Below are 27,454 nucleotides of genomic sequence, written 5' to 3'. Positions count from 1 at the left end.
TATTATTATAAGATAATCCATTGAAAGATTATGATATAGTAAGTAAAATGATCTTGAAATTAACTTTAAAGACAAAAGTAAGAGAGGTTGAAAGAGATCTTCTTAATCCCCTAATATGAACTTTTAGGAAAGAAGGAGACAACAAAGCTCTTCCGACGACCTGTTAATGGTAACATTGTAAGACAAACAAAGGTCGCTCAAACGTCCTTCATTTTTTTCCAAGGGTAGCATTCACCATACGAAACCTCTTCTTTTGGTTATGTTCATAAACAACCTGGAGTACAACACAGACAACTACAAAGGTGAGGATAAACTTCATTAAAAATAACTAACCCTTTGACCCCCAAAGTAAATCGTTATTAGTGGTCTAATTCAGTTTCATATTCAAAGCTTAAAATGGAGAACGGACAAACATATGCAAATACATTAACACGTACGTTACTATTGACAATGCAAAAGACATGTACTTTTTGATAAAACAAACAAACATTTTCTATCTCATGTTTCATGAGACAAAAGATAACACATGTAAGGTTTGCATATGTTTTATGATATGGTTAAAAATCTCAAATTGGGCATGTCTGCAGATTCGTCTTCTCCTGTAACGAAATAGAAAATATGTGAACTTAGGCGATTAAGGTTTTATTTTTGTTTAAGAATATTAAAAAAATGCAGAATCATATACACAAGTGACTGGAGATCCAAGCAAGAGATGCAATTGATAAAAGAAATCTATACTAATAAAAGGCTTTATAGGAGATGACTCTCCGCATTGCCGCAGTTACGAAGGGTAATGGAAGGTGAATGGCCGATTCCATAACAAAACGTAGAAGACCTGAAAGCCTTAAAACTATAGATGACGTGGCATGTTTTTTGGGAGGATGGAAGAGTAATGACGTGGCGTCCTCTGAAAAAGTTGCAAAAAGCACCGTCAAGGTCATCTAAAGTTTGTTTGCTTAGTGGTTTCTCATGGAGGAAGGTAGGTGAAGCTGCCATGATTATTTTTCTGGGTGGTGTTACAAACTTTTGGTGGTGATGGTTGCATTAATGAGATGTAGATTTTATAGGGTCTCGGAAGAGAGGATAACAATGAGATTGAAGTGGCCATTTAAATCAAGGGGTAGTGGGCAATTAAGAAGAGTAACGGTTATGCTTAATTGCAAAAACTTGGAAGACTATGCGGTTTGAGTTAGTGTTCGTCAATGGCTACGTAGGGTTAAACGTAGGGCTGGGCATTCGGGTATGCGGGTCGGGTTCGGGTAAAACCCGATCGGGTACGGATCTTTCGGGTAGAGGAGTTTAGGACCCAATAGGGTAAATCTAAAATATCGGTTCGGTTTCGGTTCGGATCTAATCGGGTTCGGATCGGTTCGGGTTTAGATTTTTAGAACCGTTAAATACCCAAAAAAATCGGGTACCCATCGGGTTCGGGTATTTTATACCCAAATACCCAAAATTTTACCAAATACCCGAATTTTATCCGAAATTTTATCCTAATATCCGAATTTTATCCGCAATTTTACTCTAATATCCGAGTTTCACCCGAAAATTTATCCGAATAACCGGAATTTTTTCCAAATATTTAAAAAATTTACAAGCATCTCGCGTATAAATATATTTTGTCTTAAATATTTAAATATAAGTGCATTTAATTTTTGGTAACTATTCTCGGATATTTAGATATAAATGTATTTAGCTCAAATATTACATATATAAAAAGTTTTATATGTATAAGTATATGTAATTTCGGGTAATCGGGTACCCGTTCGGGTATCGGGTTCGGATCGGGTTTTACCCTATACCCACGGGTACGGCAATACAAGACCCAATAGGGTAAATAGCTAATACCCGTACCCGCCCCGAACCGGTTTTTTCGGGTCGGTTTCGGTTCGGATACTCGGGTACGGTTTTTTTGCCCAGGCCTAGTTAAACGTAGAAGAAGAAGAGTTCGTGGTGTGTCTAGTGATGGACTTGAGATATATTCGTTTGGGCTTTTGTTTTTCTGTTTGGGCTAAAGTTTCAGTTTTTATCTGAGCTCATTAATAGTAGATAGATGGCTCCTAATTATTATTTTTTATTCGTGTTATAAGACAGGTTTGAGCGAGAAATTTTTAGGTTAATTTGTTGTTGACGTGGCATCCTCTTAGGTGGGTTTTATTTTGCTGATGTAGACACTCTTTTGTGAAAAAAAAAAAAATGATGTAGACACTCTTAGAAGCCTCAAATTGTCTCTTTTATTAGTAGTAGATTTTTCAAAATTTTAATTAATATTTTAGCGTGTAAAGATCATACGAGATATAGCATATACGTAGAATAACGGGCCCAGCCCAATAAATGGAGTTGGGCTTAAGCTTAAGGGTTTTTATTTATACAAGTTGTCTCTAATCTCACAATTAGTTTTGAAGGGACTTTTTGGAACGAATTCTAGAACCAAAGGCAAATTACAGATTGTCGTCCACGTGTCAATACTAAATTGGATGTCTTTACATTTCACGAATGACGTGGCGTTATATAATTGGTCTTCACGCGAACGAATTGCGTGGCCTCAGAACAGGCAAAAACTCATTCATAAAAAGAAATGGTCGACGAGTCTGCGATTTACGGACATTGACGAATTCTCCTTAATCAGAAATTGAAGCCGAATCAGGTGAATTCTTTTACTCGAATCTCGTTTCTGTGAATCTAAGAGACAGCTATCTCGCAATGTTTTGATTGTTTGCGATCGAAGATAATGATAGGGTTTGTAACATGATCGCATATATTTGTCTGATCTAGATGCTGATTTCGCTAGCGTAACTGTTGGAATTGTCCGATTATGACACGCTTTATTGATTTTGCATGCCCAATTTTGCTTTTTTGGGCTGTGATGCTGAATCTTGAGTTTGGATCATTATGGATCAGATTATCAAGAATGATTAAATTGTTGGTTAATCTGAATCTGTTTATTTGACATTGCTCTTAGATTTAACAATTGGGTTAAATTAGATGTATATATTTATCATAGCTCTAGAAGATGTTTATAATAAAACATTTGACATTGCTTTTAGATTTCATCTTTGATCTCTCTATGGTTTTATAAACATTTGCTGCGGAGATTTCTATTCTAAGTTTGTTTTTTTATTGACTTTAGTTGAAAAACAAAAAGTGAAGCAAAAATGGTTGGAGGTGGAGCTCCACAGCGAGGAAGTGCAGCTGCAACTGCAAGTATGAGGAGGAGGAAGCCTGGTGGTAGTGCCGGAGGTGGAGCAGCTGGTACAATGCTTCAGTTCTACACAGACGACGCCCCTGGTCTCAAGATTTCTCCAAATGTTGTTCTTATCATGAGCATTGGTTTCATTGCTTTTGTTGCTGTTCTTCATGTCATGGGTAAGCTCTATTTTGTCAAGAGCAAATGAAGAGGATACAAACAAAGCTATGTCATCATACCTTTTTCACGGTTTAGAATTTTGTCAGTATAGTCGTTTCATTCACGTTTTGAGTTTTTGTTGTTTTCTTGACTAGTCTCAATCGATCTCAACATTTTGCAGTTTCTTGCTATTTCAAAGTTTTGTCTTTCTTTATACAAACTTTTAATCCTCTTGTTTCTTGGCTTGGTTTAGTAGATAGTTTAAGCGGAAAATTAACCGAATTAGATTAGTTTGCTATGGTATTATTTCTGGTTTCGATAGCTTAATTTGAAGAACTTGCTTCTGTTTCGATTCGGTTTTGGGGTCCTGGATTTGAATAAACGGTATCATTATACACCACATTATGGTTCATTTTTCAGATCATTTGTTTGTTCTGTTTCGGTGTTACGGCCTTGCCAGTTTAGTTTATTTAGAAGAGGTTTAAGCACTTTGTATAAGAGTATTGGCAATTTCTGTTTCAGATGACATAAACCAAACTGAAGTACAATTGATGGGAGAATTGGGTTTGGAATGACATTGGTTACTATCTTTAAGAAAGTGGTAAACTGAATTGCCTCGCAAAATGTCAAAAATTCAAAGTCTTAAGCATGTACGAAAGATTGACCAACATGGCATGTGTGATATAACATCATAATAAGTCACAAAAAGCAGAGTCCATGGTGGTTGAGAGAGGCTTTTATATCTGAAGAGAAGAAAATTAAATGCCGCCAATAAAATCATTTAATGATATAACTTTTAAGGAAAGCCGTGAAACCAAAAAAAAAAAACAAAATCAAATGAAATTACCAACAAATTAATGACGTGATTAGCAAAGTTCCAATTTATAAAACTAATACTGATAATTAAGTCCTTAACCCCTCCCGTCGGTCACGTGATCATCACCGTTAGGATTACGACACGTCACCAAATAACAAAAACCCTTGAAAAGAAAACCCCCAAATTTACTGCGGCTGAAACGGCGGAATTCGAACGCAAGATTCTTGTTGTTCCTTCTGTCGCCGGAGCTCCATAACTTTCCGGTGAGAGTTCGAATGCTGAGTCAACACAAACGTCGGACTCGAAGCCGGTCTGTATTCCGGTACAAGCCTTCCTGATTTGTAACGAACTCCACAAGCGTTACAAAGCGTTTTAGGTCCAAGCGGTCCAGTTCTCCACTGTGGCGTTTTCTCCGACGCGCAGTGCGTGCACCGCCTCGCTCCTCCTCCTACATCCGCCGTAATTGATTCGGCGTTGTATACTTTCTTCGGTTTAGGTTTAGCGACAGAGTGACAAAGCTCGGATTCAGGCATCGGAGCCCAAGTTCCAGCTACGGAAGGTGCTGGCGCTCTTGATCGGCGACTTCTAGGTTTTCCGGTGAATGAAATCTCAGGTCTAACGGTCATGGTTAAAGGATTCGCTGGGAAATCGGAGAATGAATCGTCAACGAATCGTGATAACCATTCGAGATGAGCTGCGTCGTCACTCTGCAAATCAAAAAATCAGAACTCAGAAATTCAAAATCAAAATCAAAATTAGGGGAAATTGGAATTTGAAACGTACGGGAACGCAGAGATCGTGAGTGAAATCGGTGAGGAGAGGAGGAGAAGTGTAGGCGGAAGAAGGGAAGTTGAAAGGGTTCTCAGATGGGAAAGAGGAAGATCCGGCGGAGGAAGCGGCGGAGGAAGTGACGGTGGAGGAAGTGGAGGAAGAGAAGATTTCGTCGTTTGAGAAATCGAGAAGGTCGTCGATACGAAGCAAGTCCGGTGATGACATGCCGTATACGTCCATTGTTAACTCGCTCACTGAGTATGTGGTCACTGGTTCAGAGGTTTAATATAGAGAGAGAGAGAGAGAGAGAGAGAGAGAGTTAGTGTAAGTGTGGAAAGAGACGAAGATGAGAGAACGTGCATAGAGTTAACATGCACCGAGACTGACCTGACCACTCCCTTTTTTCTATATATTTATCGACTTTAATATATTTGTCTACATTTTTCTTTCAACATGCATGTGCTATATTTCATTTACTTAACAGGATTAATTAATCATGAATTACATTTCTGTCATGATACATATATACTATATAGAATAGAGTATGATAATTTTGATTAAACAAGTAATGAAGCGGACATTAGATACATGCAAGGTTACTAATTTCTTTTCAATAAAACTCTCCAGTTGTTAAATGAATTCTTCTGCCATCTCTGAAAAAGATTTGCTGTTTTTTTCACATCGTTTAAATTGTGTATCCGACTATTTCAGATGTTGAGCTCTTGATGTTTTTTGTAAAAAAAAGTTTCTCCTGAATGTGTAATCAATCATATGGGTCAGTTTTGATTAATCGGTAGGTTGACAAGTAAACCCAAAAATGTCGTTAAATTTCAACAAGGCAACCAAAATAATAAGGAAATACAAATTGATGCGAATGTATGACTATTTTGTTTCTTGTGTTTACCGAATTATTTCGCATTTTGCAATCAAGCTTAAAAAGAAAGAGAGACGGAAGTGGGACTTCGATCTTTGTCGAATAGAGTATACATAAGTTGTTGACCAAAAAAAAAAGAAGAGAATACATAAGTTTAATAATATCATTCTTCAGTACCTAGCATGTCTTTCACAAGTTTGCTTAAGAAATAATGTGATAATGTTTAGAAATATCCTGATGAAGTAACAAAAATTTAGTTTTGAAGTATAAGTTCTGTTATCGGCATTTTACAATATATATATTTTTTCTTTTGACAAAGAGTTGTTTTGACATTATATTTAAACATTGAAGAGATAACTATAAAAATGTAGTGGGGAATGGGTAAATGGATGGAGACAATCAAGGAGATGAGTCGACCGACGATCCGAAGTGCATTGCACTTTGGTTCTATAAATTCCTATGGCCCTCTTTTTAGGTTTATATACATATTTTTTTCCCTATCATTTATCTTCTTTATGTCTCTTTCATGCATTGCTCCTTCATAAATTTATTCAGTTTTTTCAACTATACACAACTACTCATATATGTACAAACACGCACGACACATGCATATGATATAAAGAACGGGGAACCAATTGTTGTGAACATTGTTATCATATTTCGGCTAGAAATAAAAATTCATATGCATCACTATCTTGTGTTCAATTTTTATGTGGCACCGCCAATCATCATAAGGCTTCGGGCAGATGTATCTGATTTCTTAATTGAATTAGAACTTAGGATAGACATTGCGTGTATATGCAATAAAAACATATTCCAATGTACTTCAGTTTTAAAGAGTAACACATATATATATGTTTTCCAAGGCTTTGAAGTTAGAACAGTGACTCCTTTTTTCCTTTTTTCCTTTTACAACTGCAATACATGCTTTTGTCAAAATTTCATAAAAAATAATACAGTAAGGCACATATATCTTTCTTGTTCATAAAAGAAAAAGAAAAAAAATTGCATATAAACTGATTGAACGTTCGCAGAATAGCGTGGCTCAACGTGTTGAAGTGTTTGGTCTGTTCCACAAACGTTCTTTCAACACACTAGTAGAGTTTTCTTTGGCAGATAAATTAGTGATTTATGATACGAAGCCGACAATTTTAATTATTGGCCTATCCATAAAAGTTCTGAAGCTAAAAAGTATTTTATTATTTACGCGAAAGTTACAAGAGAAAAATAAAGATAAATAAGTAAATCCACGTGGCTGCATGTGGGGACCGTACTCATCTTCACGTGCCTCGAAGATAAAGAAGATTTTTTTATTATAAGAAGACGAAGCCATGAAGAAGGTAAGAGAAAGAAAAAAATCGAGAAATGTGGCTTTGAAATATTTTAAATTCTACAATATTTAAGTTTAAAATCATTACTCGACATAGTAATTTTGTTGTGCTTTATATTAGGTTTTTAGATTACGTGATATATTTAGAGTAATCCATTGTCTCTCTCCTTTATTTTAAAGGAAAGTTTATTTTAGAAAAATATATTGGAGTAAAATCTCCTCTAAAATAGAGTTTATCTAAAATAAAGGAAAATTTAGAAATGGGCATTGCAAATGGTCTTGGACTCATACTTAAGAGAACTCATACTTACTTAGGAGTCCGACTCCACTGGACATTAACTTCTAAACCAAGATGGCACGAAACTAGAGGAAAAGCTACGGAGATAAATTATTTTTATTCAATTTAATTTTAGTTTACTACCGACAACAGTTTTTCCAGCTGGCAACTTGTGTCTCATTCAGAAGGTTCACTTTCGTAGACCCCTATATAATTAGTATTTTTTGGTTGTAACTTTTTTTCTCTTGTGTCGTTCGTTTGCAGAACTTTTAATCGCAAGTAGGAAAAAGTTACATAGTGAAATTTGTATAGTATTTGTTGTCATTTCTGTCCGAGCTTATCCGATAACTTAGTTATATTAATACTTATTCTGTTGCCATGAATTTGAAGATTGAATTGTCTCAAAATTGCATACACACTTAACCAATAACCACTAGGCAACTATATTATATCGTATTAATTTTATTCAAACGTCTCCAAAAGAACCAGGAGGCAGTTATGTAAGAATCCAGCCAATAAGTTGACCAAATAGAATTAGGAACTTGCTGACCACAAAAAAACATAATTAGAAAGAAATTCATCACAAACAAAATAAAAATTTAGTTTATTTTTTTTAATTAAAGAGATAATATTTATTAAAAATGAAATTCAAACTTAATGCAATTTTTGTTTTAAATGATGTGACAAAATTATTAAACGAGAAAGGCGAGCGAGAAAAACGAGTGTAGAGAGAATGTGACGGTGCTTAGTGGACCCAGCCTGTCATGGTTCAGTCTCGTCTTGGAGACAACTACATACAGAGTAAGTACATCTACGTACGGTGCGCGATTATCTTCTCCCAGGCGTCTTTCTTTTCTGATTAGAGGCTTTCGTAGTGGTGGTAGTGGTTTCATTTGTATTAGGATATATGTAAATATATCCTCTTAGATTTGATTCTATCAAGATTAGGAAATTTGTATGTGTATAAATACACTTCTCTTCTATTGAATAAAGCAAGTCATTCTAAAATATTTTATGGTATCAGAGAATAAGATCCTGACCTAATTTTTTCTCTCTTCTTCTTCTTCTCCTTTGCTGCCGTCGTCACCCATCTTGTGACCATCGCAGTTTTTTCTATCTTCTACAACCAATAAATCTTCTATTCTTCTATCTTCTATACTTCTCTTCTATTTTCGATGTCGGGAGGTGAAGATTCTCAACTCGCCGTCACCGTAAAACCACCACCCAATCCATACTCCTTAAGTTCATCGGATAACCCTGGATCTTTGATCTCCTCCGTGGTCTTGAAGGAAGACAATTATCCTGAATGGGCTACTGAATTTCGTAACTCTCTCCAAGCCAAGTTCAAGCTTGGTTTCATCGACGGGACAAAACTCAAACCAGAAGCTGATCCTGAACGTGCACAGTGGCTGGCTGCAAATTCTATGATCGTTGGATGGATCCGCACATCTATCGATCCAAAGATTAGGTCCACCGTTTCCTTTATCTCCGAAGCTTCGTTGCTTTGGGAGAGTCTCCGTCTTCGTTTCTCAGTTGGTAATGGAGTCCGAAAACAAGTTCTAAAAGATGAGATCGCTTTGTGCAAACAAGATGGTCAACCGGTTCTAGAATACTACGGACGTCTCTCAAAACTGTGGGAAGAACTTCAAAACTACAAAACCGGTCGTGTATGTCAATGTGAAGCTGCTCTAGACACTGCCAAAGAACGTGAGGATGATAAAATTCATCAATTCTTGTTTGGACTTGATTTGCCTCGATTCTCTCACATTCGGACTAAAATCACTGACGAAGACCCTTTGCCGTCTCTCAATCAAGTCTATTCTCGTGTGATCCGGGAAGAACAAAACTTAGATATTGCGCGATCGAAGGAAACAACAAAGCCGGAGGCCATTGGCTTCTCCGTCAAGTCACAAACACCACCACACGTAGCTGCCATCTCTGCCCCTAAACCGCGAGATCGTTCTTGCACTCACTGTCATCGCCAAGGCCATGACGTCACTGAATGCTTCCTAGTTCATGGATTCCCGGACTGGTACTATGACCAAAAAGGTGGGACTCGCGGTTCCTCGGAAAATAGGGATGCTACTCCTCGTTTTGAAAACAAATCAGCTCAACGTGGTGGTCGCTCAGGCAGAGGTACCGGTCGTGGTCGCGGTAGAGTCAACAACGTTCGTGCAGCCCTATCATCTTCCAACAGTAATGACCAGATAACGCAGCTTATCTCTCTACTACAGGCCCAACGCCCAAACACTTCCTCTGAACGGTTATCGGGTAACACTTGTCTTACTGATGTTATTATAGATACGGGTGCATCGCACCACATGACAGGAGATTGTTCTATATTGGTCGATGTGTATGATATCATTCCATCAGCTGTGACAAAACCCGATGGGAAAGCTTCTCGGGCTACTAAATGTGGCCTACTCCCTCTTGGTCTAAATTATAAGCTTCGCGATGTGCTATTTGTGCCTGATTTTGACTGCACATTGATTTCCGTTTCGAAGTTACTTAAACAGACGGGTTCTATAGCACTTTTCACTGACACTTTGTGTTTCTTACAGGACCGTTTTTCGAGGACTTTGATTGGAGCGGGGGAAGCACGTGAGGGAGTGTACTATTTTACGGGTGTGTTGGCTGCTCGTGCTCACAAAGCTTCGTCGGAATCTGCCTCTCCTGGAGCCCTGTGGCATCGTAGATTAGGCCATCCATCTAACAGTGTTTTGTCTTCTTTACCCGAATGTCGTGATTTTGACAAGAATGACAGTTGTGATGTTTGTCCTCGGGCTAAACAAACACGAGAGATTTTTTCTGTTAGCATTAATAAAACTTCGGAATGTTTTTCTTTAGTTCATTGCGACGTATGGGGTCCTTATCGAACTCCTTCTACAACCGGTGCTGTTTACTTTCTAACTCTTGTTGATGACTACTCACGCTCCGTTTGGACATATCTTATGACCGCTAAGTCGGAAGTTTCTTCATTAATATGGAACTTTTGTGCCATGGCCCACCGTCAGTTCGGCAAAGAAGTCCGCTCCATCCGTAGTGACAACGGCACAGAATTCATGTGTCTTACATCGTACTTTCAGGAACATGGTATCCTACATCAAACCTCATGCGTTGACACTCCACAACAAAATGGACGTGTTGAACGAAAACACCGTCACATCTTGAACGTTGCTCGTGCATGTCTTTTTCAAGGTAACCTTCCCATTAAATTTTGGGGAGAAAGCATTCTTACTGCTACGCATCTCATCAATAGAACGCCATCGTCTGTTCTCAATGGCAAGACTCCATATGAGGTACTGTTTGGCACACGACCATCTTATGCAATGCTTCACACTTTTGGATGTTTATGCTATGCTCACATTCGCCCTCGTGACAAAGATAAATTCGCATCCCGTAGCCGAAAATGCATATTCATCGGATATCCTCATGGAAAGAAAGCTTGGCGTGTATATGATCTTGACACGGGAAAAATCTTTGCTAGTAGAGATGTTCGCTTTCAAGAGGATATTTTTCCTTTTGCTTCCTCTACAAAACCAAGTGACCCTGTGCTAACTCCGCCGTTTACAGTGGCCGATGATGACTGGTTTTCACCCGTCGTTCAATGCTCCGCTGTTCCTTCTGTCCGATCGATCGATCACCCTACGGGATCGATCGATCCCGTATCTGCTGGTCCTCTTGATAGTGATCGATCGACCGATCCAACCCGAGGATCGATCGCTCCATCGCCACTAGTTTTGGAGAACACGATTCCAGCAACCCACCGATCGATCGATCACCTCCCAGGATCGATCGATCCCACACTTGCAGCTCCGCCTGGCTCGTCTTCCACATTGGCGAGCTCGGTTGATCCTGCAAATACGATAATCGATCATCCTTCTTCTCCCACCACAACGGACTCTCATCCTGTTCCGACTACTCCTAAAGAAAAATCAATCAGTTCTACGTCTTCACCTACTATAATACACAAAGGACCGGCTCATAGTCGTACTCATGATGCTCATGATTCCAATTCTTCTCCAGGTCTTCCTGAATTGTTAGGAAAAGGCCATCGTTCTAAAAATCCTCCTGTTTACCTCAACGACTATGTCACTCACAATGTACACTCTTCTCCTCACGCTTCTTCCCCTGGTCTCTCCAACTCAAATGCCTCGTCAACAGTCTCGGGTAAGGTTTTGTATCCTCTCTCGGATTTTCTGACTACTTCTGGTTTTTCAGCAAATCACATCGCATTCATGGCAGCAATTCTTGATAGCAAGGAACCAAAACATTTCAAAGATGCAGTTCTAATAAAAGAGTGGTGCGAGGCGATGCAAAAAGAAATTGAAGCTCTCGAAGCAAATCACACGTGGGATATCACAGATCTACCACATGGAAAAAAAGCCATAAATAGCAAATGGGTTTACAAGCTAAAATTTAACTCTGATGGTACGCTGGAACGCCATAAAGCACGTCTTGTGGTCATGGGGAATCACCAAAAGGAAGGCATTGACTTCAACGAAACTTTTGCACCAGTGGCTAAAATGACAACCGTTCGCTCTCTTTTAGCTGTGGCTGCCGCTAGAAATTGGGAGGTCCATCAGATGGACGTCCACAACGCCTTCCTACACGGAGACCTCGAGGAGGAGGTTTACATGAAAATTCTGCAAGGTGTCAAATGTTCTGATCCTTCAAAGGTTTGTCGCCTTCGCAAGTCCTTGTATGGTCTCAAACAAGCTCCTCGTTGCTGGTTTGCTAAGCTATCTACTGCTCTTCGCACGCTCGGTTTTACTCAAAGTTACGAAGATTACTCATTATTCTCACTCCACCGTGACGGTACGGTCATTCATGTCCTAGTCTACGTGGATGATTTCGTCATTGCTGGAAATAATCTCAATACCATCAATCGCTTCAAGGAACAACTCCATAAGTGTTTCCACATGAAATATTTCAATTCTAAAATATTTCAATTTGCTTTTATTCGTCCTCTGAGATAAGAAGAATCTCTGATAATTCATTCATTTTGATGATACATACGAATATTATCATCGTGCTTCACTTCAACAAATTCCTAGTTCGGCTTTCTTGAATCACGTGACGGCGGTGATCCCAAAGCAAACACGTGCGACCTCATGTGCCCATTATGACAAATTAATCTTTTAATAATTTGTTTGTTAACTCACTAGCTAGAGTATGTACTTTATTCACAACTTAATCACCTCTGAATTAAGTATAATATAATCAAGATAATGTTACCCTTCTGACGAATAACATGCAAAAATGATGACCTTATGCTCATCCAGCTCCGTCGTTCTTGTCTCCCCCTTTTTTAATAATACGAATTATAAACTGTTGAATTGTGTATTGACTATAGAGATTTTCATGTTTTGTGTTTTTTTTTTTATTTGGACAAATTTTATGTTTTGTGGTTAAATTTCGTTTTCATGCCATTTTATGCGCAGAAATTTAAACGATGACAGTATATATACCTAGTGGGTTTAAACAAAACGAAAAACGCATTAGCTAGTGATATGAGCCGAATCCGAGCAATGTGAGCTAATCAATAATGCAAAAGTTTAACAATTATAAAATAACAGTGCTTATTAAAACATATGTTGCATGACAGTTAAGTTGTGATATGTTGATGGGTTAAATGGATCAGTCCGTGGTAATTGTTATAGATTTGAATCATTTTAGTAGTCTACTTCGTTCCGGTCCTAACATAATTGGCTACATATAAATCTTCTGAATTCATCGGAGTTAAGAAAAATCTTATAGAACAGAGTGACCGGTCCGTTAGAGTTATTTTATACTAAAGACAAAATAAAAGATTTATTCCTAATGACGTACATATTAACCATTGTGGTCGACACTAGACTGATTTTGAAGCATATTATTTAGTAGTGGTAACAAACTGGTTGGTCCAATTAGAACGAAAGTATTGCATTGAATTCGTGGAATCTGCAGCCGAAGACTTGCCCCAGTGAAGTACTAAAGTACACGTCAATGATTTTTTTTACAACAGTTTTGACAGACAAGATAGCGAGAAGGTGATGTGGAATGGGCTTCTGTTTGTATTGTGAATATAATTATGGGCCGTGGGGCCCAAACTCCATAGAATGCGACAACGACCACTTGGGGGACATTGTTAAGCACAGAACATGTGTCGGAACATAAGACGTACAGAAATCACAAACGGCGTCGTATACTTTAGTAGCCTTCTTCAGGAATGTTGAGGTGCATTGGAAAGATGCCAAAATTTTGACCCCTTTTTTTGGATTTATTCGAGTCAAAGAATTGAATTGGCCAATTGGGCCGTGATATGTAAATGTAAAACCCATTTATAAGAGTTCTATCCATTATGGATGATTGGATGTAGCAGATGACGACGCAGTGTATTCGATCGTAGTAGCAATGTGTGCTTTTTATTTTGATATTTTCTTTTGAATTTTAATTTTATAAAATGAAATGTATTGAAATTCGTACATCAAATAAAGTAACTTGATAATATATTGAATATATTAAATATCCATCATTTACGAAAATATTTTTGAACTGAAACTAGAAAAAAGAGTTATGTATTTTTTTTTTTTTTTTGCTTTGAGCAACTTTTTGCTGAATCAACTTTATTACGTCGTGCAAACCCCACTAATATTCTGATGTTCTGCAGGTTGATTATAAGCTGGGTTAATTAATCGAATCATTTTTGTATAGGTTAAGGTTAATCAAATCAAATCTAGATTTTTCTGATATTTTTTCTGGAATATCTAAGACAGAATTGATGGTGTTAATTGCTTAGACGGAGATGCTGACAAGTGGATGTGAGTCCCACAAAGAATCGGGTGAACGGTCGCTACTATTTGGCCGGACCCATTCATCGGCGATTCGAGTCCCGGAGAAAGTGAGGCACACGCGCTATGACTTCTACTGAACTTGCCGTTAACACAACGCTAAAGCTGAGATATTTCGATTCAGACACGTGTAAGGTGTAGATAAATGGACAAAAAGGTGTTCAGAGAAATGGTCCCCTTAAAGGTAATAAGAGGAACGCATGGAAGATATTACGATGCATGGAACAGAGTCTTCCTGTGTCCATTATCTAAATTATCCATATGGGCCTCTCACATTCACATACATAGCCTCTCAAGAAGGTTTATGAATATTCCCTACTTTTCTCTTTATTATTCAATGTTTATGTATCTCCATCTGTATCTACAATACTACGATACATGTGTTGTGTACAAATAAGATTTCGGATCGGATTCGGTTCGGATTTATTCGGATTCGGATAATTCGGGTAGGAGATTTTATTATCCGTTCGGATTTTATGACTATTCGGATCGGATTCGGTTCGGATAATGTTGGATTCGGATTAATTTTGGATCGGTTTGCGAGGAAAAATAACCAAAAAAATGTTCAATTTAAATAAAAAAATTGTTTTAATCTTACTAAAATTTGGCTAACTTTTCCAAAAATATGTATAATTTTAACAAATATAACTAAAAACTTTCCGATATCTAGGTTATTTAGGATATTTTTGTTATTTGTTATAAAATTATAGATAAATATAACTAAAATTTTTGGATATATAATTTTATTTTCAGTTTTCGGATATCCTTTCGGTTTTCGGTTCGGATCGGGTTCGGTTCGGATAATTCGGATAGGAGAATTCATTATCTGTTCGGTTTTTGTGACTATTCGGTTCGGATTCGGAGCCGAATTTTTCGGATCGGTTTCGGATCGGTTTTCGGATTTCGGATTTTATGCCCAGGCCTATGTACAATATACACTTTACAATTCAAATATACACCAAAATTACTGTTGTAGGATAATTGAACAATTGAAAGTGACTCTTTTCGTTGGCTCTATTAAATAAAGATAGATAGTATAGGTTTGGGTCGTGTATATTTTAAAAATTGTCATGAAACGTATAAAAGAAAAAAAAATTGGAAGAACGTAGAAAAAATGTCTACTAATTGTTTCAAAGTTACGAATTAAAAATGGAACCACTATAATTGAGAGTTACTATTATTTTAACTATGCAATCATAATTTTTTTAATGATGGTTCCAGCTAGTTAAGATCTTGTTAGTAAGTTTACATTTAATATCTTTGGATATGAACTAAGTAAACTAACCTCTACGTCTGGATAAACCAAAGAAAAAAAAATCTACGTCTGAAAGGTTTATGATATTTTCTTCTTGTACAAACACGTTAGATGTGTTCTTGTTTTGTCGCGTGAATTGGCAAACATATTGGGAAGAAATGTTGTCAGAGTTGACTGGCATTATTATAGCATGAGTCTCGAATTGGCTATTCTTTTCTATAAATATGTGTTACCATAAAATTTACATTTTTTCCAAATGTAAATAAATATACACCCAGGAAAAAATAAAAATAGTGGGCTCCACTGTGTCGATTTACACTAAACCATCGTGTGTGTATATGCCAGTGTGATTAATCTTATGTAGTTCTCCAAAAACTCAGAACCAATCACACTTATAAACGCCTAAATAAGTATGTTTTCATGCAATATATAATTCATGGCACACGGTTTTAGTGGTACAATAATTATATCACATATATAAACTACAGATTTTATTTAATAATTAGAGTGTTCTGGAAATGGTGTGATGCAACTCGTACAAGATTAGTTTTATTTGGTCATGGACAACAAAAAAAAAAAAGTTTATGATATTGGTCATGTGAACATATTAATTTCCATGCTATATTTGCAAAGAAGTTTCATCAGTAACATTTATTTTTTAGACCTATAGGCTATGATATAAAAAGTATACGAACGAACGAACTAAAGACTTAGGATTCGATAAAAGTCTATTTAAGAAATTAATGTAGCGCACGAGAAGTTGAATGAGTTGACTAGTCTCACTTTAAATTCATTATCGTGTAAGCGTATAGGTATAGATTAGATATGGATGGATTCATAAAAGTGCATCTCTTTATAAACATGAAATTAAAACTTTTTGAAACTTTTTTTCATAGTGGATAAACAGAATTTTCGGGATGTACAAGTAAATAAATAAACAGATTTAAGATCATCGTGTAAATAAACAGTGATCATAATAAATTCTTAGTCTAGACGACTGAGACAATTTGTTTATCATCCGGAGAAAGTCGGAAACCATTAGATATCTGTATGCTCCTGTTTTTAAGTTTTAAGTTTTAAGTTTTAACTATACAATTCTTTTTGCTTTAACCATAATTATACAATTCATTTTAAGTAGTTTATTTTCACGATGAGATCAGATTTTCTTTCACCAACTACAACAATTCTTTTCATTAGAAAATAATATAATTAGTTAGAAAAAAATGTTATTTGTAAATTTGTGAGCCTTCTAACCAAACGGGAGTGTCTATCACGCTCTCTCTACGGAGATAAAGTCAAAGATATGACATCCCACAAGTTTCTCTCTTTACGAAATTCCCACAAAGGACAGAAAAAGGCTCTGAGAATTGACATCTCGAATAAAAAGTACAAGGGCAAAATCGTCATTTACAAATAGTCGATTTTTATAATTTAAGGTTCTTTGTTTCTCCACCTCCCAAACTCCAACTGAAAACGACTGCAAAGCAACCTGCGGTCTCTACCTGCCTTATTACGCTATTATATATTTTATCAAATATATATTTCTTGGTTTTATAAAAATTATTATTACTTATGGACCGACTTGCGAATATAATAAGTATTTAATAACCATTTATATCTTTTTTCTCTCCTTCCTTATAGAATCAATTCTTCCCTTTTTTTTGTTTCTCTCTCCCTCTCTCATTCTCTTCCATCTCTTCCTCTCCTTCATATTCTCCCCGCCTTCTGCTAATTTAAGGAAACAAAAATGGTAGATCTTGAAAGAAGAGTGTGCTGCATGTGTGGTGATGTGGGTTTCTTCGACAAGCTCTTTCATTGCAGCAAGTGCCTTAATCGCTTTCAACACTCGTATGTTCTTACATATTTCTGTATATCTATACCATATGTACTTATGTGTGTAATTTACTCATCATCATGCATATTAACTATCTAGACTATAGATTTAGATCGCAGTGTACGGTGAGATCGCGTGCCACGTGCTCTATATCTATGTAGCTGATGATGATCATCATACATCAAATCGTCAAAAGTATGCATATATCATATACAAATATACATATATATATATATATGTGTGTATATAGTTAAACCAAACAAGAAATGTCTCAACAACTACCAACATACATGATACATATACATGGATTATCATCATCAATTCATGATCATAATCATAATCTTGATACAGGTACTGTAGTAGCTATTACAAAGAGCAAGCTGATCCAATCAAGATCTGCGATTGGTGTCAGTGTGAAGCAAAGAGTCGAACCGGAGCAAAACACGGTGCTAATGGTGGATCGTCTAAGAGATCGTACCGGTCGGAATATTCTTCAGCTCATCACCAAATCAAACAGCAAGAGATTCACCAAACCACTAGTAGTAGTATTCCTCCAGCAGCCGAAAAGGGTAAATCCGGCGTGCCTTCTCCTAGACCGGCCACTCGCAGGTACAAGCTTCTCAAGGATGTTATGTGTTAGTAATGTTTTCGAAATAACCAAAAGTTAAGAGAGACATAGAGAGTTAAGAGTTTATTAGGATCTGGGATGATAATAAGACACATGTATGTAAGATATATATAACTAGCTAGGGCTATGGTAGATGTTGTTATGGTTCGAGAAAGCAATGTAATTTACCTGCGGAGTTATTTCATGGATATGCTGTTAGTGATCTTTTTTTTGTAGTGCTAGTGTTTGAAATAAATTAAGTATATTTATAACAAATGAAATCTCTTTATTTTTTTGGTTGAATATATTGGTTTTGCTAGATTAGCGATGAATTTTGTGTGTGTGAGTTTTGTTGTTGCTATCCCTCAGCATATGATGACAGTACTATTCTCTTGCTATTCAAAAGCCACATATATAGTTAACAATCATTTAAACACTATTTTTTTCTTTCTTATATATATTGATAATAGTTTGTTAGTATTTTTAATTGTTTTTTTAAGGTTAATCAGTGGAGCCACTATTATTAGATTGAGTTTTTAACATGGTAAACATGTTTCGAAGCTTGATAATTTGTGTTATTGTAAAACAAAACAATATTAACTCAAAAGTTTTATACTATAAAAAAATAAACTCAAAGGTATTCCTCAAATATCTAGAGTCCAAATCCATCGATTAAGTCATTCCTAGTTTTAAGATGTGTGTTAATTAGATTAAGTTCGTGAAAAGACATGTAAGATGTGTGTCATGACTCATACATTAGTACATGATTTGAATGCTTTAGATATTCCATGTGGCTCTAGTAAATAAGGGTTTTGTTAGCTGCAAACGTAGTTTCAAATCATCAAAGCATGTTCGTCCTCATTGTCACAAGTATTGAGACACTTACAAAAATAGTTGTTGTATACGATTAGTCGAGTAGTCATCAAGAGTTTTGTTGACTATTTCACCACTAAAAGGCTTACACATAAACGGTAAAAACTTCGGTGTGATAAATAGGGTAGTATACATAAAATTTTACTGAATATGTTTTCATGGTCTCACCGTGTGCACTGTGCAGTCCAAATATGAAATCACAAATTATATGAATTGAGTCACAGGCAAAGCAGTGTCACGAACATCGATCCACATATATTGCTGAGATTCTCCAGGAGAAATTAATGCATTTTTAGCCCTTTGTCTTGTTTCCTCTTTTGGACCAAAATAAAATAAATAATAAAACAAAAAACTAAAAAGCTGCCACCTTCTTTCTCTGCCACTCAAATTCGTTCGACGTCCTTTTTCTTTTTAATTTCCTTTTGTCACTAAACTATTTTCGCTTAAACAAAGTGATAAAACATGTGACCAAACCGCATCATTTCTAATCTTTTTTTTTTAAATAATGCATACATCACCATAAAATCACATGAAAACATTTGGTTTTATTGCTCAAAGAGGTCGCCCTTGCTTTACCAAAAAAAGAAGATTTCGTCACTACGGTCACCACACCAAAACGACGACGTTGTTATGTTCAATGTGAAATATCAAAAATTAGGGTTTTATTGGAAGAGGAAACAAGTAACAACCAAAAACGGTAAGGGTATTATGGTAAATACGATATAAGTAAGACGACATGTTAATATAGGAAGCCCAGTGAACTAAATTTAGGTTCGGGATCGGCCCATTATCCTCAAAAAGAGGAACACGTCATCACAGTCAGAGACGAGTCAGAAACCTCTGTCTGGTCTAGAGGTTCTTCCGTGGAATCGGAAGCCGATAAACTCGCCACGACACGAAAATCGATCCGCCATTTTTGATTTTGCCAAATAAGAGTAGAGTTCTCTAATTTTGAACGAAGAAGAAGAAGAATGCATAACGCGAATGGGTTGTTGGGACGAATCGTTCGAGATAAGCTATGGAGATTTGGGTATCGGAGGAGCTTTTGCTCGCTTAAAGTCACTCCCGAGGATCTTGATTACCAGGTTCGGAAGTGTATCGTCATCATTCTCACTCTCTGTTTCAATTTTCTGGAATTTTGAATGATCTATAGCTCAATTTTGGATTAGGTACTCGTTGAAGGAAGTGGTTGTTCCCGTACTGCGATTCTCAATAGACCACCTGCTCTCAATGCGCTCACCACTCACATGGTACTCTCTAATTTTCTCTGTTTGTATATATGATTTCGTGGCCTGAGTAATTGTGTGAGATTGATTTGTGTGTTGTGTATAGGGATATAGGTTGCAGAAGCTTTATAAGAATTGGGAAGAAGATCCAAATATCGGGTTTGTGATGATGAAGGTAATTTGTGCAACACATTGTTGCTTCTTCTTTCTTGTTGATTTAATTCTTGTGTTTGAGAGGTGAAAAAGTTCCTAACTTGTATTTCTCTTCAACTGTTGTAGGGGAGTGGAAGGGCATTTTGTGCTGGTGGTGATATTGTGTCTCTCTACCATTTAAGAAAGAGAGGTGCAGGAATATCCAGTATACACTGTGATGATTTAATTTCTGGGAAGCTAGTTAGGTTCGAAAACGAAAAAATTGAGTTTTTTATGAACATTAGATGGCGTGGGAGGGTCTATGTTAATCTAAAACTTGCCAGTTTTTGTGGTACTTTAGGTATCTGTAATTGGGATGGAAAATTATTATGCTAGAACCGGCCTTTTTATTGATTAGCGAGGATTTTACTCTCTGTATTCACTGCTCATTTCTTCACTTATTTCTCCTTAAATATATGTAGGTAGCCCGGATGCTATTAGGGAGTTTTTCTCGAGTTTGTATAGTTTTATATACTTGCTAGGCACATATCTAAAGCCACATGTAAGTTTTCTTTACTTTTTGATCATTCTGAATTCTGAAACCAATAGGATATAACGATGTCACTGATAAGTAGAATGACACCATGAGTTGCCCTGCATGCAGGTGGCAATTCTTAACGGTGTTACTATGGGAGGCGGAACTGGGGTTTCGATACCTGGGACATTTCGTGTAGCTACTGATAGAACTGTATGTAATTTTCCATCTATTTCCTCCTTTCAATTAGTCGGTCTGCTGGATTCTAGTTTAGTTCGGTTGTCCAACTTCTTGTAGAGTGCAGTCACTAGCTCATGTATATTGCAGATTTTTGCTACCCCTGAAACAATCATCGGTTTTCATCCTGATGCTGGCGCTTCTTTTAACCTCTCCCACTTACCTGGTCGCTTAGGTATGCTTGTGATATGTTTTGAACTGCTTAAATTCTCTCTAGGTTTGTCATTTGACAGTGTTATTAACTGCTGGAAAGCAATTTTTATTTGGACAATTACTATAGAAATCGCCAGGAAAGTTAGATATCAAATCTGCTGTTAACTACCAACTCAGCCTAACTTGCTTTAAAAATTCCCTGTTTTCTTGTTTCATAGTATACATTAGCTCCCTAAGATGGATGATTTAATAGACTATATGCAGGGGAGTATCTGGGTCTGACTGGGTTAAAGCTCAGTGGGGCAGAAATGTTGGCATGTGGCCTTGCGACGCATTATATTAGAAGTGAGGTAATTTAGATTACATAATTTGAGATCTTTTTGTTTCCATTAACTTATCTTACATGCTAAATTGTAATGCTTTCTTCTCCTACAACAGGAGATTCCTGTAATGGAAGAACAGCTCAAGAAGCTGCTCACTGATGATCCTTCTGTTGTTGAGTCATCCTTAGAAAAATGTGCAGAAGTTGCCCATCCGGAAAAGACTGGTGTTATTCGTAGGTTTGTTTTTTCTGATACCTGGAGATACAAAACTCCTGCCTTGTATTCTCATACCAGCTCCCTATCTTGTTTTGTTCCTGATTTTTCGTAGGATCGATTTACTTGAAAAATGCTTCAGCCATGACACAGTAGAAGAAATTATTGATTCTTTGGTAAGCCTTCTTACAAAATGGTTCTGCTAGTATGACTATCTCAAATCTCTAGAAGTAACAGTGTTATGGGTCGCCAGGAAATCGAGGCTGGTAGAAGAAAAGATACATGGTGCATTACGACTCTACGTAGACTTAAAGAAAGCTCACCGTTATCTTTGAAGGTGGCATTGAGATCTGTGAGTTCACAATTAACTTTGCTTGTAAACATCTTCAAAAAATTCAAATTCCCTTTTCTCAGACTCATATAGCTTCTGTAAACGACTCCCAACAGATTCGGGAAGGAAGATTACAAACACTTGACCAATGCTTAATCCGAGAGTATAGAATGTCGCTACAAGGATTAATCGGGCCAATGTCCGGCAATTTTTGCGAGGTATGTGAATTTATAGAAAAGCTTGCCATTGCAAACAGAGTAAGGTCACTAATGAGTTATGTTTTAATGGTGAAAAGGGAGTACGAGCTCGACTGATAGACAAGGACGAAGCACCAAAGGTATTATGTTAAATTATATTCCCATAACCCATTACTGTGCTATAAGCAAGCCATTAATGATAATAATTGGTGGGTGTGCAGTGGGATCCACCGAGCTTGGAGAAAGTATCAGAGGACATGGTTGATAATTACTTCTCAGCCTTGACTCCCACGGAACCAGATCTTGAGCTTCCTGTCAAACTCAGAGAAAGCATTTAGTTTCTTGGTGAAACAAACTTCAAATTGGCTAACATCACTCCCTTAGTAAACGAAAAGACCTTGTTCGTTGGGAGACTGATTTCATTCTTCTAGAAGCAGAATGTGTTGCAGGATTTTTTTATTTTTTGCCACAAACTTTCGTAATTTTGTATTGACCAAAATAGTACTTAAATTTTTAATAAATTAACTATTAATAAAAGGAATTTACTAGTTACGCTTTTGATGCCTTATCCATACATGGAAGCGCTTTGGTTATACATAGGCCTGGGAATTCGAACCGAACCGATTTGTCTGAACCGAACCGAACCGAGATTTGGACAAATCGGTTCGGTTCTTGTTGATTAAGTAAAACCGATCGGAATGATTACAATTTTGATTCGGTTAATCGAAATTTTCGGTTCGGTTCGGCCGAACCGAACGGTTAACCGAAGAAACCAAAAACCCTAACCTAATATTCCCAGCCGCCTACGCTTCTTGAGTTCTTCAATTATTTTGTTCTTGACCTTCTCTTCCATTACCCTCTCTCTTCTTCTTCGATTCATCATCACCAATTCACTATCATCTTCTTCTTCGATTCATCATCACCATCATCTTCTTCCTCGATTCATCTTCACCATCATCTTCTTCTTCTCCGATTTGTTTGCTGCTTCTTCAATTCACCATTCATCATCATTATCTTCTTCTCTGTTTCGTCATCATCATGTTCTTCTTTGATTTACACTTCTTTTTCTTTGGTTCTTCTTCAACCATCTGCTTCGCCGATTACACCGCGAGCTTCACCCTTGAGATCTCAGCCGCTGGCGTCTCTTCCTCGATTCATCTTCTTCGTTTGTTTTTTTTTTCAATATATATATTTTTTTTTTTACCTTTTTTTTTGTTTTGGATTGGCCCATTAAAAAACTATTTGGCCCATTAAAAACTATTTGGCCCAAATTCTTTTTACCGAAAAAACCGAATTAAAAAAACCGAGATAACCGTGTTCGAACCGAACCGAACCGAATTCTTAATCGGTTAGTTTCGGAATAGCTTTCAATTTCCGAAATAACCGAAAAACCGAGTAACCGAAACCGAATAAACCGAACGGTTCGAATTCCCAGGCCTAGTTATACATGTGAACACGTTTGCATGTAGACCTAATTCAATTTGGTGCGGTCAAAAGTCTCATCAAAAATGAAGTTTTAGAGTTAAATTTTAAAACAATTAACAAACGGACAAACCCTAAGCAACTCAGGTGTCATGTCTCTCCTCCGAGAGTATAGAATGTCGCTACAAGGAACAATCAGGCAAATGTCTAGCAATTTTTGTGAGGTGTGTGAGTTTTCCGGTATGAAAAAAAACTTGACATTGCAAACAGAGTATAATGTGTCAATATTGATGAGTAATGCTTCAGTGGTAAAAAGGGAGTACGAGCTCGATTGATAGACAAGGACGACGAAACACCAAAGGTATTATGTTAAATCATATTAAGATTAACCCCAACACTGTGTATATAAGTAAGCCATTCATGATAAAAATTTGTGAGTGTGCAGTGGGATCCACCGAGCTTGGAGAAAGTATCACAAGACATGGTTGATGATTTACTTCTCTGCCTTGACTCCCACGGAACCTGATCTTGACCTTCCTATCAAACTCAGGGAAAGCATTTAGTTACTTGCTTGAAATTGGCTTTTAATTTCGTAACGTCACTCATTGCTAAACGAAAAGATCTTTGAATTTATTCTTCCGGAAGCAGAATGTGCTGCAGCTCTCTTTTTTATATATTTTTCCTAATTTTGTATTGAGAAAAATTAGTACTTGAAAAAGGTAAAAATTAATAATTGGAATCTCTATACTATTAAAAGAGAAGTACAAATGAAAATGGGTCGGGTTAAAATCAGAAAATTGACCCGAAATTCTGAAATCGGATCTTTGAATTTCTTTTGAAATATAAATTCGAATTAATAATGAAAAATCGAAATAAAATCAAATATTTATGGAAATCAAATAAAATCTTATTGTACTTATGGTAATTAATAATAAAAGCATATTCCGAACAATATCATACATTAATTACGTATAATAAATTTGTTCATATATTTTTGGTACTAATTCCATAACAATCAACGTTTTTGTCATTAATTTCGCTCATTTTAGCCAATTATCATTAATTGAAAGATATTTTATTTGCTTCTAAAGATTTCTAGAAAATTTATCACAAATAACTCATCTGTTTTATAAATTAAATTGATATTTTTATTTTGGTCGTGTAAATTAAATAGATATGAAATCCATGTAACTAATTTTAATTTAATTAGATTAAATCGAAATTATGATATTTTCATACTTATAGCTTACCAAAGAAGTTTAATTTTCAATTTATAAAGATTTATTGAATATGATTTTAGAATTATTCAACAAGATGATAAGTATTTATTAAATTTTGTGAATCATGAAAAATAATAATTAATTTTTAATCATTATACTTCATCTTTCAATCTCTCATCTAACAAATAAGATACATATTCTATTATTACTATGTCCAAACTTCATTTTGTTGTATGACTAAATAATATTCCCATTAGAACTGTCAAAGCGAGTTGATTCATCCCGTTAAGTCCGTTTTGCGATAGACAAAAAATATTTTGACTTGTAGTTAGTCGGTCCGCACGACCCGCGGGTAGCATATATGAAATACAAACCCGTCCCGCGAATGTATGCAGATTTGCGGGATTGTCCATGGATTTTGTTTAAATAATTTTAAAGTAACCAAAATTTAAAATACTACTAAAATAAATAAATAAATAAAAATACTATTAAAAGTTTGTTTAAATTACCACATGTTGAATAAATTATAATTTTATCAATAAATACTAATATGCGGGCTGATCCGCCAACCCGCGGATGAAAACCGATTAAACCTATGACCCACTGCGAATTAATCCATGTGGCCCGCTTATTTGCGGGTTTAATATATTTTCCCAAATCTGCCCCATAGTGAGATGATGTGGGCTCGACCCGCGGTTTTTGACCTATTTTGATTGCTTTAATTTCCATGAATCTTCTAATTTTAGAATTTTAAAACACAAAATTCTATTTTGTAAATCATAATTAATACGATGGGTATATTTATAAACAATTTTACATTTTCTCTACAATTCGTTATTATGAATATTTATAAGTATACTACACGATTCGTTCTACTAAAAAACACACAATATTAAACGCAACGTATGTAAACCAATATTCTCCCGCGGTGGACCGCGGGTCCGATCCTAGTTTACTACTTAAAACTTTTGATCCTTCTCCATACATGATTGCGCTTTGTGTATATTTGCATGGATCTTTGAAGGCATTATGCATTAGTGTCGTAACTCCATCTTCGGATCAGCTCAAGATGAGGAACACGTAATCGGAAGCAAAGGAGATTTGAGATAAGATTTTGTTACAAACTATAATCGCTGCTTGGAATTTAATTAATTGTAAAAAAAAAAAGTTTGTATTTTTGCGAAAAAAAATTCAAAAAACAAATTTGTTATTTTGTCTTTTGTTTATTTTATTATATCATTCTCCCTTACAGGTACACTCACTAAAAAATAAAATTGGCAAAGCTACACGAACCAATTTGAATGGGCTCAAACTACTTCTTTCAAACAGGCCCAAATCTGAAAACGAGGCCTCTTTCTACTTACTTAGTATAACTACATAAATTAGTAAACAGTTTATTTTATGGTAAAGCTCAATTAAGTAAAAGTTTAAATCAACTAACAGTAGTTACAGAGGAAAAACTCTGATTAACAATCCTAAACGATGACGAAACTCTATCATGCTACGTTCATTGTACTTTAAATCCCCAAAACCCAAAAACCATTTTCGTTCTCGCCCAGTGGAATCGAAACAAGGAAGAAGAAAAATGAACCAACAGTTAATTAGAAAAGCTCGAGACCAGCTATGGCGATTCGGCAATCGGAGTATCTGCTCGACTTTACACAAGGTCTTCAATCTTCATCACCCTCAATATTGCTCTTAGGTTTTTTTTGTTCTGAAATTCAACGAACATTGGCTTGATGATTTCGATTAGGTCAACAAGCCACCTCTCGCGCTTCGATCGCTCACTCAATCGCTCATGGTAACGATAATCTAATTTGTCATTCTTAGTAGGGATTAGGGATTGTGGCTGGATTTTTTCATTTGTAGTCTATCAGCGATTAGGGATTTGTGTAGGATAAGACTGGATTTTTTCAAAATAGAGAAAAAAATAGTGTAGTCTATCTCTTGCAAAATAGAGATTGGGTTTTAGGAGTATGTGTTTGTCTGATTCATTGATATTGGTTATTGAATTTCTGATTCTCAAAACTTATAAGCTTATTTGTTGGCTATGGTTGACCATTTCTCCAACTCGTTTTGCTTCAATGTTGCTTGATTTGCTATATCCCTTGCAAACAGTTTCTATTTTGGTTTAGAATTTTTGGATGCTTCATGGTTACTTTAATGTTTAAGAGTTCTAAACTTTGTTGCTTTGAGTTTGAGAGTTTAGTTTTCCTTTTACATTGCCATTCATTGTTTTGCTTCTTTGATCCGTATATTATAGTACTCTAAGAACTCTTACACAATAACTTAGACTCTCTAACACTTGGTTAATCTAACTACACAAAAAAACATCTTCATTTGGGCCTTAATTCATCATCTGCAGCCCATTGACAGCTCAAACCCAACTTCTTCTCTAGTCTTCATCTTTTTCTTCTCATGAAGCAGCTTGTTCTTCTTCTAGGGTTTAGTCGTGTTCTTGATTTTTCATTTCCCTGTTGGATTTCTTTAACAGGCTTCTCATTGCTATGATTGTTCAGAATCATTATTAACAAATAAAACAAAGTTTGGTTTTGTAATCTTTTATTCATAATTTAGGATTTAGGAAAAATATATTCTATATTATAATATATAATATTCATCTAATTATTTCTCCAGAATTTTCCAAA

General features: G+C 36.1%; 4 protein-coding genes and 1 long non-coding RNA gene across 7 annotated transcripts; 4 read left to right on the top strand and 1 right to left on the bottom strand.

Annotated features, from left to right (window-relative positions):
• The first annotated feature begins 1,932 nt into the window (after positions 1-1,932).
• On the top strand, positions 1,933-22,725 carry LOC9314407 (3-hydroxyisobutyryl-CoA hydrolase-like protein 1, mitochondrial). The gene is made up of 16 exons (XM_021024770.1): positions 1,933-1,946; positions 16,253-16,257; positions 19,778-19,902; positions 19,987-20,067; positions 20,150-20,218; positions 20,323-20,386; positions 20,658-20,737; positions 20,840-20,923; positions 21,038-21,122; positions 21,365-21,450; positions 21,539-21,660; positions 21,752-21,812; positions 21,890-21,988; positions 22,084-22,185; positions 22,263-22,304; positions 22,386-22,725. Exons 3-16 carry the CDS (start codon positions 19,789-19,791, stop codon positions 22,500-22,502), a joined length of 1,206 nt encoding a protein of 401 aa, XP_020880429.1. The 5' UTR covers positions 1,933-1,946; positions 16,253-16,257; positions 19,778-19,788; the 3' UTR covers positions 22,503-22,725.
• On the top strand, positions 2,539-3,573 carry LOC9312632 (protein transport protein Sec61 subunit beta). Of its 2 annotated transcripts, none has more exons than XM_002878295.2 (2): positions 2,539-2,647; positions 3,131-3,573. In XM_002878295.2, exon 2 carries the CDS (start codon positions 3,156-3,158, stop codon positions 3,393-3,395), a length of 240 nt encoding a protein of 79 aa, XP_002878341.1. In that variant the 5' UTR covers positions 2,539-2,647; positions 3,131-3,155; the 3' UTR covers positions 3,396-3,573. The 2 variants fall into 2 exon arrangements, with proteins under 2 accessions (XP_002878341.1, XP_020880431.1); XM_021024772.1 differs by lacking the exon at positions 2,539-2,647 and adding an exon at positions 2,666-2,739.
• On the bottom strand, positions 4,105-5,455 carry LOC9314409 (GATA transcription factor 4). Its single transcript, XM_021024771.1, has 2 exons — positions 4,947-5,455; positions 4,105-4,870 (listed from the first exon to the last, which is right to left on the bottom strand). The coding sequence occupies exons 1-2, from the start codon at positions 5,172-5,174 to the stop codon at positions 4,349-4,351; spliced, it is 750 nt and encodes a 249-aa protein (XP_020880430.1). The 5' UTR covers positions 5,175-5,455; the 3' UTR covers positions 4,105-4,348.
• Positions 17,093-18,220, top strand: LOC9314408. Its single transcript, XM_002878294.2, has 2 exons — positions 17,093-17,351; positions 17,689-18,220. The coding sequence occupies exons 1-2, from the start codon at positions 17,251-17,253 to the stop codon at positions 17,975-17,977; spliced, it is 390 nt and encodes a 129-aa protein (XP_002878340.1). The 5' UTR covers positions 17,093-17,250; the 3' UTR covers positions 17,978-18,220.
• A 3,435-nt stretch (positions 22,726-26,160) lies between the features above and the next one.
• LOC110228446 lies at positions 26,161-27,366 on the top strand. 2 transcript variants are annotated; one of them, XR_002331997.1, is made up of 3 exons: positions 26,161-26,472; positions 26,560-26,607; positions 27,326-27,361. It is a non-coding gene; the product is annotated as an uncharacterized LOC110228446 (long non-coding RNA). The 2 variants fall into 2 exon arrangements; XR_002331996.1 differs by having other exon boundaries at positions 26,162-26,472; positions 27,301-27,366.
• The last annotated feature ends 88 nt before the right edge of the window (positions 27,367-27,454 follow it).

Source organism: Arabidopsis lyrata (assembly GCF_000004255.2).
Source record: "Arabidopsis lyrata subsp. lyrata unplaced genomic scaffold ARALYscaffold_5, whole genome shotgun sequence".
In the NCBI taxonomy this organism is placed as follows: Eukaryota; Viridiplantae; Streptophyta; class Magnoliopsida; order Brassicales; family Brassicaceae; genus Arabidopsis; species Arabidopsis lyrata.
This window is presented reverse-complemented; position numbering and strand designations above follow the sequence as displayed.

Coding starts and splice junctions, on each gene's coding strand:
- LOC9312632 (XM_002878295.2), top strand. CDS start 3,156: ATGGTTGGAGGTGGAGCTCCACAGCGAGGAAGTGCAGCTGCAACTGCA.
- LOC9314409 (XM_021024771.1), bottom strand. CDS start 5,174: ATGGACGTATACGGCATGTCATCACCGGACTTGCTTCGTATCGACGAC. Junction 4,871..4,946: donor CTCACGATCTCTGCGTTCCC/GTACGTTTCAAA, acceptor TTTGATTTGCAG/AGTGACGACGCAGCTCATCT.
- LOC9314408 (XM_002878294.2), top strand. CDS start 17,251: ATGGTAGATCTTGAAAGAAGAGTGTGCTGCATGTGTGGTGATGTGGGT. Junction 17,352..17,688: donor CTTAATCGCTTTCAACACTC/GTATGTTCTTAC, acceptor ATCTTGATACAG/GTACTGTAGTAGCTATTACA.
- LOC9314407 (XM_021024770.1), top strand. CDS start 19,789: ATGCATAACGCGAATGGGTTGTTGGGACGAATCGTTCGAGATAAGCTA. Junction 19,903..19,986: donor CCGAGGATCTTGATTACCAG/GTTCGGAAGTGT, acceptor ATTTTGGATTAG/GTACTCGTTGAAGGAAGTGG. Junction 21,123..21,364: donor CCACTTACCTGGTCGCTTAG/GTATGCTTGTGA, acceptor GACTATATGCAG/GGGAGTATCTGGGTCTGACT.